The following is a 16,135-nucleotide window of genomic DNA, read 5'->3' as shown; positions in this document are numbered from 1 at the left end:
GTACACACTATCCAGTAGTCTTCATGATTTTGAGAGATGTTATGTTATGATACTCTGATTTTGATTCCATGTTGCAAAACAATTATTTTTATGGTGTTTGACTTTTATTTCTTTATTAAAAATTGAAAATCTTACCATATTTTTTGGACGTTTTGCCAATTTAAGTCCTCCTAGATTTCCATGCATGACTTTTATGGTTTGACAACTTACATTCACATTCTTCTAAGTTTCTACTGCTTTACTAATAATAAGCAAAACCTCACTTTTAAAATAGTGTGATTTCATGAAAATTTTGACATTCTATAAAAGGACCAATGCCCATTTTGTAATAAATATTAAGAAAATATCAATTATTTATAGGCCTCATATAAACAATCAAACATGAAGTAGTTGACCAAAATGATTTCTATTTATATATTCGTATATGTATGCATTTCGGGACTTTCATCCATACAGCTACACCGTTTTTTATTTTATTTAGAGTTTTAGGCAAAATAAGCCCGATTCGTCTACTGTTAAAGAAAACCATAAAACCAACTTTTCAATCCGTGTAACACACTAACATGTGGTTTTTTTCACTTCAGCGTCTGGAGGACGGCCAAGTAGATCTCGGCGCACCTCCACCGCCAAACGTCGTCGACCGCCACCTGTCAGTACTAGGCCGGTCATCCTGGCGGCCCCACCTATCATGGTCTGGAGACGGCGGCGACTGTGGCCCCCCGGTGATCCTCTCTCGAAGGTGTCGGGGCACGTATTTTCCCGGCGAAGGTGAAGCAGCGGTGGCTGTAACGAGCCCTGGTTTTGATGAGCGAGGAGACGACGGAGACTCCGTAGGCCTTATCGGCGATAGCGATGCAGGTGTTCCTCTTAACACTTCTTCTCTTCGTTGCCGTTCTTTCTCTTCAAGCTCCCTTTCCCTTTGCCTCTGTTTCTCTGCTATTTCGTCTAGTTTTGCCCTACGCTCAGCTTCTTCCTTCTTTCGCCTCTCCGCCTCTAAATACAGAAAAAAATGTCATTATTGTTTTATACATTACGCAGACATATTCCGGCGACGGAATTGGAATTAGAGATTCCATTCTGTGGTTGATACCTTCACGTTGACGGGCTTCTTCTTCTGCGCGTAACTTTTTCTGTCGTTCTTCTTCGATTTTGAGATAGCAAATCATTTTCCTTCTGGTTTCGCGTTCTTGTTGTCTTGATTGAATTATTTGGTTGATTCGATCCTCTTGTTCCTTCTTCATTTTCTTGTACTCGGCTTCTCTCTTGCTAAAAACTCTTTGCTGGAAAGTTTCCTACAAAAATTTGAATAAACGTCTCATCAAGATCAGAAACAAGCTAGAAATCCAAGATGTTAATGATTTATAACCTTGTCTTTCATCATCCTGCTTAGTCTCTTTTTCTTCTCAAGATCTCCAGCATGACGCTGTCGGCTTTGCTCAATCTCTAGCTGCAGGGTTAAACCAAATTAAATGCTGAATTAGTTAAATCCTATTTTTTACAAACCAAATACCAAATATTACATGAAATTTGTTGTTTGTGAATTAACACCAAATTTGGAGTTAACTTTGTTGTTAATTACATGTAATATGTTATAATAGTCTATATTTAATATTCAATATTTATTAATTGTGATATTATATTATAAGTTATTTTGATGTCAAGAATGGTGTAATATAAAGATTGAAAAGAACTTGGTGTTTGCACCAGTTTTGTCAAATTGGTGCAAAAAATAGTGTTATGGTTGGAGGTGATCTTTAAAGTCACTTTGATTATTTTCAATAACCATTAAACCATGATTTTGAAAAATATTTATATACAGTAAAACACAATAAAATTTTCATCATTTTATCAATTTAGTCATTAAAATATTCTATGTAAACCATTTCAGTTTTTTATGGTTTTAAAAACCATTTTTCCTAGTTACATGATTTTGTAAAATGTTAAATTACACTCTAATGGATAAACCATTATACTTTCATCATTTTATTGATTTTAGCCACCAATTCAAGGCTGTGTGCATTCTTTTTTTTTTTTTGGATAACCTGGGAAAATAATATTTTTTAAACAATAAAAAAAGTGTTATAGTTTAATCATTGTATAAAATAGTTATGTAGCTAAACCGATAAAATGATGAAAGTATAATAAGTGTGACTGTATTTTGCCTTGGAATATATGACGAGTTAAAATAAGAAAAAGGAAATTTTCTTGTTTGAATATATTACCTGCTGAAAATGTTCATGTTGAGCCTTTTCTTCAACTAATCGTTGTTGGAATGCTGCTTCAACTAAAGGAGATGCCTCTTCTCTTTTTGCTCTTTCAAGGTGATCCATTGTTTTAGCAAGTTTTTGCAACTTCTTCTCCATTTCTTGTCTCTCCTTTAGTTGTTCATTTAAAGCCATTTCCATTAATGTTTGCTTCGTTATCTTTTCCTGCATGGATTGTACATGTAAAAGGTTAATTAATTTGGTCAATTAATTTGTGGCTGAAATGAGGTTTGAGGTTTGATTTACTCACCCCTTCCATGATGGGCTTCTTGCCCTTCTTTTTACCACGTTTTCCAGCTTCCTTCAACAACTGTTGTGCTTCTTCAAGTTCTCGCTCCTCAATTTCTTTAAGGATCCTTTGGTTTCTCCTTTGTGCATACTTAGCAGCAAGTCGTTTTCTTTCTGCCTCTTCCGTAATCTTTTGTTGTTTAAGTCTCCTTGATTCCTCCTCTCGCTCCTACATGCCAAAATTAGTTTTAATCAGTTTAACAAATTCAAGTTACGTATTATAATGGTTTGTTTGGTTGGATGGAATGAAGAAAATGAAGGAATTGAATGACAAAGGTTTGGTTGAGTTGTGGAGATGAATTGGATTTTTCATATGAATTTATTATTGTAATGTATGTAAATACAATGTATAGTTTTTATGAGTGTTCTATATATTGTTTAATTATAATTATAAAAATTATTATCTAAAACACTAAAAAAGATTAAACTAACAAGTGATCATTAAAATCTAAATAAGATTATAATAAAAAATGAAATTTTCTAGATATTTTTCAAAAATAAAATTATAATTTAATTAAAATCATGAAATTCCTAATGATAATATGTCATTAAAATTTGTGGTAATCACTAAAAACCAAATGAGTGATCTTTGAACATTTATTACAAAACAAGGGCAAAACCAATTTTTTCAAAACTACTATTTTTGCAAATTTTATTTATTAGTGGTCCCAACTAAAATTTCACAAGCAAAGAGAATACATTTCCTAAAATTTTCTAAGGCTTTTTTTATTCATAAAACAAAAAAGATTTCGTAAAAAGTAGGTTGTTATTTTGTGATAAATTTTCAAAAGGGGCTCATTTGATCATATAACACCACCCATTTTAGTCATTATTCTTTAAAAAAATTATAAAGAAAATGGGCCATCTTACAATTTTTCCGTTGAATTCGTGATGGGATGAAAAAAAAGATGTCCCAACAAAATGGATGGATTCAGACTCCTTTAAAAATGATCCATTCCATCCGGCAAAACAATTCAAAAACGAACTGCTTGATTTTATTCCAATGGAAGCAACAGTTTCATTCATTCTCTAGCTAATTCTTTAATGAAAATTACCTTAGCTAATGTATAATTTGTTTAAACTAGTTAGTATAAGTGAAATTAATTAGTAAAAATACCATCTCTAGAAGTTGTCTTTCTTGTTCTTCTTTACGTTTCTCAATTATAGACTTGCGAGCAAGAAGTCTTTTATGTTCCTTATCCACAGTCTCTGTTAAACTGGTTAATGTCTCCCCATGTTTCAAAGCTTTCATCGTGGGAGGAATAACCATTGATCTCGCCTTTGTAAGGGATTCCGCAAAAACACTCAGATGAGCACGTATCCCTTCAGATTCAAGACCCTAAACAAGATCATCATGATTTAAAAATCACAATTCACAAATATAATATAATAATATACAAAACAAAAATATATATTAAAGACGATGGAGATTTTCATTAATTAGCACCTGACTACCAAAAAGAACAGCACCTTTCCTATGATCAACTTTCATTGATATAAAATTGTGTTTTACAGCATCCACTGAAATTTTCTCCACAACAGAGAAGTCGAAAAAGGGTATCATCCCTGTTAGAGTTTCTATCTTCATTACCTGATACACCCTGGACACCTAGAAAACCAGAAATCATATATATATAAAAAAAAACTCTTCATTTTGTCAAAGTAATTAATACAAGTGAAGGAGACTGGAGATGAAGATGAATTAGCCCCATGAGACCATATCAGCTTTTGTAACCAACTGCTGCAATGACAACAGTCTTTTAATAGGTCCCACTGACACATCAACAACTTCTTTAATTGCAGGTCAAAAACAGTACAAATTGTTTTGTTTTCTCATGTCATGCATAAAAAACGGGGGGCTAAAAGAGACTAAAGATTATAAGCTGAATGTGATGATCACACACCTGTTGTAGCAATCTAAGGGTGGCAAGTTTTTCCAGTGAAGGGATATATTCAGATAACTGAATTTCTGGGACTGAAGAAGCTGAAGAAAGTTTACCCCCAAGTTTTGATATTTTCATGAGCAAGGGTTGTACTTTTAATGCAAGATCCAAAGGGGAGAACTCATGCTCCAAAATATGGTACAAATCTCTTACTTCCTGTGTTACACATGACATTACACTCTTCAATACCTGAAAACATCATACATATTCCCATTCCTTACTTTATAGATCTAAAAATATGTATATATTTCTCTTTTATGGTATATTTTCATTTGATCTTACCAATTTTGAGAGGAGTGACGAACGTGAAAGCTGAGGAAAGTAACAATAAAAGATTATGTAAATAAGCAATTGAAAAAATATGGTAAAATTAAGTTAACCACAAAAATGACCAAAATGGGAGGACTGGATAACAAAATGACCATAATTTTAACACTTATCACAAAATGACCACTTAATTGGAGAAAAAACATCGCAAAATATTTTTTTTTTTCACGAAATGGATTCTCTCATATTCTATGAAATTTAATTTTTTTCTTTCTCAGTACTTTTTTTCGCGAAATTGATTCTTCAGTGTTAGAGAGTAATTTTGGAAATTAGCGGACATTATTTCGCAAAATAGATGGTCATTTTGTGATAAATGTTGAAGATGCAGTCATCTTGTGATATGAACTTCCCATTTTTGGTCCTTTTTATGATTGAATAGAAAAAAAAACATGGGGACAATTAACCCGATCAATAAAGTTACCACTTCTCTTGTCTCTGATCTTGGATCAACAATGAATCCGATAAGATTAGCAACCCTAAGATTCCTCTCTTTTTGGTTTTCGAGTTCCATATGAGATGCGCCATGTGAGCGATCATAAGGAGGAACTGAGAGTGCAGCAAGAACAACAGATGAAGCTATTAACTGCAAGTCTTTCTGGGTTAAGTTCTTGTTGAAACTCTTTTGAAGTGTAAATAGCTTAAGCCATGAAAAGGCGTGGTAGATATGGCTTGAGGAGATCCAAAAGATTCTGGTTAATTTGGCGTAATAGATAACTAAAAATGATGCCTTTGGAGTTTTCTTGACTATACACATAAGTCCATATATGTCTTCAACAGAACGGAAAGCTTCCTGACATGTCAAGGTAAGTAAAACAAAGTTGTGTAATTTAGATGTCTTTAATCAGACATTTGAGATAAATCATTAGTTAGAAAAACTGAAAGGCTAACTACAGAAAAGCATTTGTATTCAGGCTAAATGAAAGAAATAGCAATGTACTTTCCATTTTTTTTCCCTATTACAGCATTATACTTTCAAATTACCTTTTAATGTGAAAAATAATACCCATTAGACTAATGTGGGTATCGGTGATTTACATTATAATGATATGCTATATGTTAACAGGTTTTTATGCCATGTAATCGTCCATAATCCATATAGGGTGTCCACGTGTAATATACTGCTGACATGGCATGCGAGTAGCATACTATATGTGGACATCCGAGAAAAATGGTTTAATCTAAAAGTCAACAAAAGTATAATGGTTTAATCACTATAGAAAACAATCAAATGGCTAAATTGATAAAATGGTGGAAGTATATTGTTTTGTTATTTTTTTCTGTGTTTCCCCTTAAATTTATGCCCACGTGCATCAAATGCAAAAGAGATAAAGAACAAACCTGCCAAAGCTGAAGTTCAGTAGCAACCTTCAATTGTTCAAATCTTGTGTCAAGATACAATTGTAAACTTTCTGGAGCAGAGAGATCAGGTCGATCCCTTTGGTCGCGATATTTATTATGATTTGCAAGATGATTTCTAATGATTTCACAAAGTCTTCTAAACTCTGTTGTGCGTTTATATTGCTTACAGAATTGGAAGGCCCGATGTGCAGTCATCTGTATGAATGAATAATGCTGCAGCTTAGTAATAGTTTGCTAAATTCTACAAACTTTAAATATTCATATGAGAATATAAAACTTATAAACTTAAAAGTCAACTTCCCACTTACTGTAATTCTACTTGTTAAGGTAGCAAGATTATCATCTTATAACTTCAAACACTTCCCACATGAAACGTATACTGAGGTTTAAGTCTTAATTGTGTTCCAGTCATTTTCAATTGTAAAAGTCAAACTTATGTTTTGATTCGGTCCTAAGGGCAATTTCGTCATTTCACCAACTCTACTATATATAGGTATATGTATTTTGTTTGCTTGTGTTCTATGTATTTGTATTGTTTATTGATTTAGAATCTAACATGGATGTTACACTACAGTCATAGATCATGTAACAGTACCAGCAGTAAGCAATGTGATAATCAGATGAGTCTATGCTACTAAACAAGTAATATATCTAACTAAGCATATATGATTGAGTAAATTACATATTTGATCCCTAAGTATTTTTGTAATTTTGGTCCCAAAAAAATTTCTTGCAATTTTGGTCCTTGCTTTAGACTTTAGAGTATCCTAAGGAATTTGGTTCATGTTCCAAGTAAAATGGCCATATTGCAAAAGAAAACTTTTCAAAAAAACTTATATTAAATAATAAATAAGTACTTAAAAAACAATCAAAAAGTTTACTTGAAACAAGGACCTCAAAACGTTACAAAAATGTCAAGTAACGACCAAAAAGTCATGATAAAACATTTTAGGAACAAAATTGTAAAAATCAGCTATCGTTAGGGACCAAAAATGTAATTTACTCCAAATGAGATAAGGAGTCCCAAGAAATAAGAAATCCTAACCGCATAAAGAGCCTCCAATTTAGAGTTATTCCGTAAGATTTCCAACACAGTCCTGTAAGTCTCCCACAACAATTTAAACCATGGAGTAACAAGCTCACGATCAGATCTATCTTTCCCTTTCTCCCCACTAACATAACTCAGCATCAAATCTTCAGGCCTTTTATCCGCTTCTAAATCATCAAAATCAAGAGCTTCTTCTAATGCTTGTGCTTGACTACGTGCATGTTCAGCCTTTTCAGTGGCCAAATGCATGAAATGTTTGATCACTTCCTCCAATGAACTTATGTTGACTTGTTGACAAATTATACGATACTGTATCAAACCATCTTTTGCAAATCTTCCTCTTCTCATGTCAACACATAGCTCTACATACTTGAACATGATTCTTTCAAGTGTCTTTTGCCATGCTCTGTATCTTTTTGAGGTTATAATCCCGTGAAGTGCTTGTAATGCATCTTGCTTTTGTCCAACATTAATCAACTCTGCATCCACATATCAAAACAATGTGTCAATAAGAACAATTATGTCCAACATGGATTAGATATATAGGGCTAAATGCAAGAAATAGTAACTTACTCGTATTTTTTTGTTCATTGTAGCATTCTGATTTCATTTCTTTCTATTACGACATTGAATTTTGAAAAATCTACCCAATTATAGCAATGTCACTCGGATATAAATCAAATCACACTGTTATTATAATTTAGTATTTTTTAATATACAATGTTGTATGAAGAAATTGTTTGGAAGTATGATGCTATAATGGTAGATTTTTCAAAGTAGGATGCCTTCAAAAGTATTAAAAGTACGATGTTGTAACAGAAAAAATGAAAGTATTATGATATAATAAACAAATAAATAGAAGTGTGTTGCTATTTTTGTAATTTAGCCCTATATACATGACGAAAGAACCCCCTCTAGTGGTAAATCAAGTTTCAATTTGTATTACATAGTGTTAAATGCAAGAAATAACAACATATTTTTATTTATTTGTTTTTATAGCATTCTACTTTCATTTCCTTCTACTATAGAATTGTACTTTGAAAAATCTTCCTAGTCATAACAATGTCATTCGGTTTAAGCAATTTTCACTGCTATAATTGAGTAAAATTTTCAAGGAATAATGTTATAATTGGAAAAAAGTTGAAAGTATAATGCTATAACTGGGGAGATTTTCAAAGTACAGCCTTAATAAGATAAATATTGAAAGTCTGATGCCTTATAAGAAGGAAATGAGAGTAGGATGTTATATTAAACAAATAAATGAAATAATGTTGCTACTTTTTCATGTTAAGCAGAGAGTATCTCAAAGAAAAAGATGATGTACATAGTTAATGAAAGAAAAGGATGCTCACCTTCAGCTCGCTTCAAAGCATTTTCGGGCTTGGCAAAAGTTGCCATATTGAGAAATCCAATCAATTAGAGCTAAAAGACAGAAAATGTAACAAGTTAATGGAGATCCATATGAAAGGGGCAAGTTTATCTGTTTATGTATTCTTCTGTGAGTTATACTCATTGACAAAGCTAAAAGGATGCACGATGGTAGCATGTATTGTGAATTATCTGCAGTTTTTAACAAATCAGTAATTATAATACTAGTTCAATGTAGATTTGGGAATCAAGCAACTGAATACACATAAAGGTACTTGCTTAGGCCAAAAAGGTTGTTTCATAAATCTATAAGATATTAGGATATGCCCAAATGAAAAATAAGAAAGTTTTATCCAGATATTCAGGATTTGGCATAAGAGAATCCATAATTTTGGCATATATGGTAAAACCATCAGCAATCAAAATAACAATTAAGACAAAATCGAACAGCTTATTCGTCCATCTAAGATGAATGATTGATTGACGCATGGTTTAATGGAGGTGTGGATACCTAGAATACTTCATATGAAGATGAAGATAACCTAATTCTCGTGAACCAAGAGCATTAACATTACTAAGAAATTTCACTATTAATATGAGAAGGAAGTTATTGAATTAATTGCTAAATGAGGACTAATCATCAAGCAAAACAGAGCAAGAATGCATCCAAATTCATCAATCATCAATTGTTTATCTACCAGACTTTAAGCCAATGTTATGTCTTCAATAAATCAGTACCATAAAAATTTGTATACAACAGTTCACCTGGTAAATGGCGTATGCCATACTGTAGAAAAACAAAACGATCGTAGATTTTCAGTTGCACTTACGCTATTGTTCTTAGATTAATGTGATTCACATGATTTACGAATTTAAAAGCTAGGTACGCCTTCATAAGTCATGAAACAAAAATGCATCCAACCTGCGAGTCACTGATCATACGCAAACCAAAATGATATCCTTTTCAAACAAAAAAAAAAGAATAAATCGAACCAGATTCTAATCGTAAATCTGATTACATAACAATTATAACGAATATCAGAACATAATCACGTAGATTCGTAAAACGTGAACGCAAAACTAATTTAGATTGCACAGAAATGATAAATCACGCTCACAGATTATACAAGGAAATGTGAAATACGTTAATGGACAGAGAGGAAGACCTTGATTTGATCTTCAATGGCGTTTTTGGCTGTAAACCCTCGATTGATGAAAAATGGATCAAATGTTTCGCAGTAGTATTAGCATTTGGTTTGCTAATTCTACACGAGTAATCTTAACTTGATTGGGCGTTAACTGCTTTAAGAAACCCGGGTACACCCCGGCAATTCCATTTTTAAATAATATTCTTATTTTATGTCCATTCTTATTTTGTGATAATACATTATTTTTATTCACAATGATAATATATTTTAATTTTTGTCCGTGTGATGTAGACACTTGAGGCAACAAAATCAATGGAACAAAACAAAAGGTGTAATTAGTTTCAAAATTAGTGATATTTAGGAAATTGGGTTCAATGGAGAATGAAAAATTAGTTTATTAAGTCTTTATGGTGTGAACATCCCTAGAATATCATATTTCAGCCGATGTATGGAAAAATATTTTATAATGATTTAAAGAAAAAATAAACATATTTTAGAGTCATATAAAATAACGATTTTTTTACTTATGTATATAATATATCTCTAAGACAATTGTATATCAATATATAAAAAAAACAAGACGGGCTTGATGATACATTATGATTTATACGAAGTATTAAGTAATGCAAAAAAGATTCTTTAATTATAACGATATAGAAGAAGAAAACGTACTTTATTACTATAGAAAACTAAAAAGAGTTCAACTGGAACAATTGATTCCAGGTCGTGTCTTCATTCAATTGATAAAGAGTATATATATACACCAAATATCCAAACGGATAAATATGAAAAATAGAGTATAATCCTATCAGGAAACTAGGAATAAATATAAGATAAACACAATAGAAGATAAGATAATCTCAATCATTTTCTTCACTCTCCCTCAAGATGGAACGTGAAGATCACGAACGCCCATCTTGCCCAACAGAGAACGAAATCTGTCAGTCCCAAGTGGTTTGGTAAAAAGGTCTGCTAGTTGATCTTTGGTGTGAATAGCAGCTGGAAATATTTCCCCAGACTCAACTCGCTCACGAACGAAATAACAATCCATCTCAACATGTTTAGTACGCTCGTGAAATACCGGGTTGTTAGCTATATGCCGTGTAGCTTGATTATCACAATAAAGTCGAGTAGCAGTCGTCTGAGAAGCTTCAAGGTCCGTTAGCAACCAACGAAGCCATAAAACTTCACTCACTGTAGTGGCCATGGATCTATACTCAGCTTCAGCAGAAGAGCGAGACACGACGGACTGCTTCTTTGTCTTCCAAGAGATAGGAGCACCCCCAAGAGTAATAAAATAACCAGTCTTTGAACGCCTCGTGAAAAGGACAACCAAGCCAATCAGAATCACAATATGCAACCAATGTTAAATCACTATCAGCCGGAAGGAAAATGCCTTGACCAGGCGTAGCTTTAAGGTATCGCAACACACGGAGAGCCGCGACCCAATGAGTTTCCCGAGGAGCCGAAACAAACTGGCTGAGCGTATTTACTGCAAACGCAATATCAGGTCGGGTGACTTGTAGGTACAGAAGACGACCAACAAGCCGCCTGTACTTCCCAGCATCAACTAAGGGTGAATCGTCTTCAGTAGTAAGACGAATATTCTGCTCCATAGGAAAAGAACTTGGTCTACATCCTTCCAAACCACTGTCAGCAAGTATATCAAGAGTATACTTCCTTTGGCTAAGAACCATTCCATCCGATGTCCGAGCCACCTCAATTCCAAGAAAATATTTCAGCGTTCCCAAGTCTTTGATGCTGAACTTGCTGTCGAGAAAGGTTTTAATTTTAGCAATGTGACGATCATTATTTCCCAAAAGAATAACATCGTCCACATAGATGAGGGCTGAAATAAAAATATCCTTTTGCTTAAATATAAAAAGAGAGTGATCAGCCTTAGAATGTTTGAAACCAATTTGTAAAAGTGCTTCAGTGAACTTGTTGTACCAATTTCGTGAGGCTTGCCTGAAACCATACAAAGACTTTCGTAGACGACAAACTCGAGTATCCCCTTCCTTTGCAAAACCTTGTGGGAGCTTCATATATACTTCTTCATCTAAATCTCCGTGTAAAAAAGCGTTATTTACATCGAGTTAGTGAATTACCCATCGTTTTTGAACAACAATTGCTAATATGGTTCTGACCGTCACTAGCTTGGCGACCGGTGCAAACGTCTCATGGAAGTCAACGCCTTCAATTTGGGTGAAACCCTTTGCAACTAATCTTGCTTTGTAGCGCTCTATTTCACCAGTCGGTTTATATTTGATTTTGTAAACCCACTTTGAGTCAATAGCTTTCTTTCCAGGTGGCAAATTTGTCAACGTCCATGTGTTGTTATTTTCAAGAGCTTGAATCTCCCTTTGCATAGCATCCCTCCAATACTGACTTTTAACTGCTTTAGAAAAGTGTTTGGGCTCATCTTGAGAAGAGATGGAACTCAAGTAAGCCTTGTGGGAGTTAGTAAAATTCTTATAAGACACAAAATGTGATAAAGGATGTACCGTTGAAGAAGTCGTGTTGACATGGGAGTGAGAATGGTCAATGGAAGGTGGGGTATCCCACACCTAATACAATTTATATATACGATGAATGTTACCTTTTATTCCATTAGACAAAATAATTTTTTTTTATTCTTTACAAGAGAATATTTCTACCAGTAGCGTAACCAAGACCAAAGTAAATGGGGTATCCCAAATTTTTTTAAGGTAGCCCAAAATGTTTTCCTAAATATCGTCGCAACTTAAAACGAAATTTTTCGAAAAAAGTTATACTATTGAAAATTTTTTAAGAAGCATTCCGGTACCCCAGACTCTACATTGGATCCGACCATGCATTCTACTACTTTCAAAAATAAATATGTTCTTTTACTTTTTTTGTGATTAATCAAACTATCAGAGAATGAAACCGTTCAATCCGAAATAAACTATCGGTGTCCTGTCATATTTAAAACCTATTGCCCCCTGAATTTCTTTTTACGTGTCTTGGAGGTTTCACTTAACGTCTCTTGGAGGAGGCCATGATTCGATTATATTAAAGAACTACAATAACTTTATATTTTAATTGCGAAACAAAATATACTATCTTTTTTTTTTTTTATCAAGAATCAATACTCACATTGTCATATTAGATATAAACTTTTTCAAAGATAGATATTCAAGATTCTACAAAATAAGATAAATTCTCGATACCACATACAAGAATCGCAACTTTCAACTTCTTCATCTTTGTTAAAATCCAACCTTCTTAGACGATGAACACCATGATCTCTTTTTTGGCATTCCATGTTAATTTCTTGAACTGAAATTGTATTATTGACCCACATTGTATTTAAGACATGTCTTACTTTATTTCTACAATCATCAACGTTCCAACATCTTGATTGCGAATTCCTCATGGAATTCAACAGCTTCAACCCTTGGTTGCTCCATCTATCTCCTTGAGAAAGGAGAATCATCCCATAAACATACGTGGCCTCAGTATGCTCCTTCTTGGATGCCATTTTTAGATACTCCAATCCAGATTCAACTTCAGCCTTCTCAAAATAATCTATCTGTGATTTTAAAGAAATATATGTCAATTAAACTAATCAGATTTTCACACGATGATCAATAATTGATAAAGTTTAAAAACTAGTCATACAATTCCTCGTCTGAATAATGACTCCGGGTTTCCTTTGTCGAAGCAATTCATTAGGAATGAACAAACATTATCACTTTGAGGATACCATGGAATCGTCGGAAACTTGTCGATTGAAATGCGTTGAATGACATAATGTTCTTCTGTTGCTTCCAGAAAGTCCTTGCAACTATATAAACAAATAAAAAAAAGTTGATTTAAATCAGAATAATCTAGAAGAAAAATCGAAGTAGTAATTCTTTCACGTAAATAATATTTGGGACTATAAAAACCATCATGCGTAAAAAAAAGCGATATCAAATCAACAAAACAAGTTGTTTTCTTATTTAAAAACATAACACAGATGAATAATTCAATTTATATTTATATATAAACATAAAAGAAACTGATGAAGAAACAAGTAAACCCAAATTAATTTGGATGAAGATGTGTAAAGGTGATTCTTTCATCGTAAACAAGATTTAGGACTACATGTAAAACCATACATGCATGATAAAAACGATATCAATTTAACAAAACGGGTCGTTTTCAATTGTTTGTAAACAGAATACAGATGAATTATCGATTCAATTAATTTATATATATAACTATGTATATATGTGTGTACAAGATTCTAAAACTAACCATTGTTTAGCATTGAAAACATCAATGAACGAAGATGATCCGACATGGGCAAGAATGTCAACCAACAAATCTTTTGGAAGAGAAGCAATGGTTGTCTTCGGGTGTTTCTTGGTTCTTTTTCTTCCATGGCTGCTTGTCGTATTCTTCTGGTGGGTTCGTTGTCTTAGAACACCCATTCTTATCTGATATTAACTTCAAGAAATCTTGAAAAGGAATTGGAATGAAAGAAGATTAATGATACGAAGTGTTAAATATATAACTAGCCTTGTTTGCACTTAGCAAGGAAGAGTTACTTGTTGGAAAAGAATGATGGGGATTTGAAACTAATTAAGGAAACGATGGCTTTTTAAAGATTTATGATGGGGTTATATTAAAAGAGGAAATCAGGGTTATTAAATCTCTAGTGAGTATCTTGTTACAAGAAGCGACGGTTAATATTTAATTTGTTATCTACATGGTATAATTAATTTTTTTTAATTAATATTTTGTTGTGAATAGATTGGAATAAGGAAACTTTGCCGAAAATAGGAAGGTAATTATTACGGACGCTGTGTTCTCAAGATTTATTTGTGGTTTGTGATTAAGAAAGGAAATTAGATTTTCAAGATCTTTGACTCTGGATAATCTCCAATAATAAACAAGCTTAATTTAGCATTTTAAATTTTAGGGTTCTTGATTTTTTTAAGAAAAAATTACTTTCAAGAGAAGACTAAGCCAATTTGGTGAAAATTTTATTCTTTTGCTATTTTTTTTTAAATAAGTTGTCCGATTTCATCAAATTCGTTAATATGTTTTTTGATTTTTGAAAACGATTATAATTTATAGATGAAGATGGATGCCTAAAGAATGAAAATAGCCCCTTTTAAGGATCAAGTCAATATTTTTAGATTTTAATTTCAATCATAGCCCCATTGTGCGACTTACCGCACTTGGCACACCGACCACGGTCCTGCTGGCCCCTACTGGAAGAATCAGAGGTCTTAGGCTTTTTAGCCTGACCTACAGCTGTCTGGACCTGCTCCGGCTTCCGCTTGGTGCGGAACTCCAACTCCATCTCCCGCTCCCGGGTCTTCTCCACCATCTCATTCACGGTTTTGCATCCTGAAAAGCTCACAAACTCACAGATATCATCCATCAACATGGAATGATACTTCGTCCTCCTCATATCCTCATCCGCAGCATACTACGGGATCAATAGTGCTCATTCCCGAAACTTGGTTGTAACGCCCGCAGATTCGGGCTAGTCAATTTAAAGACAATAAGCGTCAAAAACGACTTTTTGATAGAAGATTATTTAGAATGAATAATCTTAACGAAGTTGTAGCATATGTCACAAGGGTTCCGTACATATAAAGAACGCCGAAATCCGAGTTATAACAAAGAAGTTATAGCATGTCGAAGTTTCGCGACAAAATCGGCACGACACTGTGTGACGTAAAACGTGAGTTTACGATAGAATGCTTTTTAGCCTTAGCGATCTAAACGAAAGTCGTAGCATACATTAAACCGAGAGCGTGCATAAAAAGAATACACAAATCTGATTTCGTATGAGGAAGTTATGATTTTTCTAAGTTTCGACTTAGTAGTATGAAGCCCGGAGTTCGAATAGTAGATCGACCCATTTTTAGCCGACACAACCTAAACGAGAATCGAAGGTCTCGTTAATAGTAGGGCAACGATAAAAAGACAGACGGAAACGGACGTTGGATGAAGAAGTTATGAATTTTTAACGGACTTTTCCTGTCCCGGCCTATTAAAAATATAATAATAGAGTCACAATTAGCCAACGAAGTTTAAACAAAAGTTGTATAGTACGGTCTCACCTATGTGTGGATATAAAGAACATCAAAAACGGAGCTCGTGTGCGAAAGTTACGAATTTTAGAAGTCAAGGGTGTAAATTGCGAGTTGGGTGCAAGGGTACGCCCAGTGTACCTTCGGACGCCTCGCGTACCGAAGTACGCCCCGCATAGACCGAAGCACACGCCCAGCGTTCTTCTTCCTTCAGCGGTCCAGATCCAGCCACGTAACACCACCGAAGATCCGACGTGTGCCCCCTTACGCCCGCGTACGTCCGAAGTACGCCCAGCGTACCTACGAGGCTTCGGCCTATAAAAGGAGAGCGATG

The 16,135-nt window shown here is 33.8% G+C and overlaps 2 protein-coding genes and 1 long non-coding RNA gene across 3 annotated transcripts; 1 reads left to right on the top strand and 2 right to left on the bottom strand.

The window, feature by feature from the left end:
• Window positions 1-390: 390 nt before the first annotated feature.
• LOC145153993 (eukaryotic translation initiation factor 3 subunit A-like) lies at window positions 391-9,920 on the bottom strand. The gene is made up of 14 exons (XM_079075510.1): window positions 9,764-9,920; window positions 8,582-8,651; window positions 7,227-7,708; window positions 6,161-6,376; window positions 5,244-5,612; window positions 4,778-4,807; window positions 4,457-4,684; window positions 4,000-4,161; window positions 3,670-3,891; window positions 2,515-2,721; window positions 2,223-2,429; window positions 1,367-1,447; window positions 1,091-1,292; window positions 391-993 (listed from the first exon to the last, which is right to left on the bottom strand). The coding sequence occupies exons 2-14, from the start codon at window positions 8,625-8,627 to the stop codon at window positions 581-583; spliced, it is 2,865 nt and encodes a 954-aa protein (XP_078931636.1). The 5' UTR covers window positions 8,628-8,651; window positions 9,764-9,920; the 3' UTR covers window positions 391-580.
• On the top strand, window positions 7,578-8,821 carry LOC145154009 (uncharacterized). The gene is made up of 2 exons (XR_013734501.1): window positions 7,578-7,650; window positions 8,525-8,821. It is a non-coding gene; the product is annotated as an uncharacterized LOC145154009 (long non-coding RNA).
• Window positions 9,921-12,887: 2,967 nt separating the features above from the next.
• LOC145105942 (putative F-box protein At1g67623) lies at window positions 12,888-14,309 on the bottom strand. The gene is made up of 3 exons (XM_079043002.1): window positions 14,009-14,309; window positions 13,388-13,553; window positions 12,888-13,298 (listed from the first exon to the last, which is right to left on the bottom strand). The coding sequence occupies exons 1-3, from the start codon at window positions 14,182-14,184 to the stop codon at window positions 12,888-12,890; spliced, it is 753 nt and encodes a 250-aa protein (XP_078899128.1). The 5' UTR covers window positions 14,185-14,309.
• Window positions 14,310-16,135: the final 1,826 nt, after the last annotated feature.

Source organism: Lactuca virosa, chromosome 1 (assembly GCF_052849685.1).
Source record: "Lactuca virosa cultivar CGN04683 chromosome 1, Lactuca_virosa_CGN04683_v6, whole genome shotgun sequence".
Lineage (NCBI taxonomy): Eukaryota > Viridiplantae > Streptophyta > Magnoliopsida > Asterales > Asteraceae > Lactuca > Lactuca virosa.
This window is presented reverse-complemented; position numbering and strand designations above follow the sequence as displayed.

Bases quoted from the DNA above. Each gene is read 5' to 3' on its own strand.
- LOC145153993 (XM_079075510.1), bottom strand. From the start codon at position 8,627: ATGGCAACTTTTGCCAAGCCCGAAAATGCTTTGAAGCGAGCTGAAG. The intron at 4,162-4,456 runs GTGTGTGATCAT...CTGGTTTTCTAG, and splicing joins CCCTTAGATTGCTACAACAG to GTGTCCAGGGTGTATCAGGT. The intron at 1,448-2,222 runs GTAATATATTCA...TTAACCCTGCAG, and splicing joins AACATGAACATTTTCAGCAG to CTAGAGATTGAGCAAAGCCG.
- LOC145105942 (XM_079043002.1), bottom strand. From the start codon at position 14,184: ATGGGTGTTCTAAGACAACGAACCCACCAGAAGAATACGACAAGCAGC. The intron at 13,554-14,008 runs GTTAGTTTTAGA...TTGTTTATATAG, and splicing joins GTTTTCAATGCTAAACAATG to TTGCAAGGACTTTCTGGAAG. The intron at 13,299-13,387 runs GTATGACTAGTT...TTAAAATCACAG, and splicing joins CATTATTCAGACGAGGAATT to ATAGATTATTTTGAGAAGGC.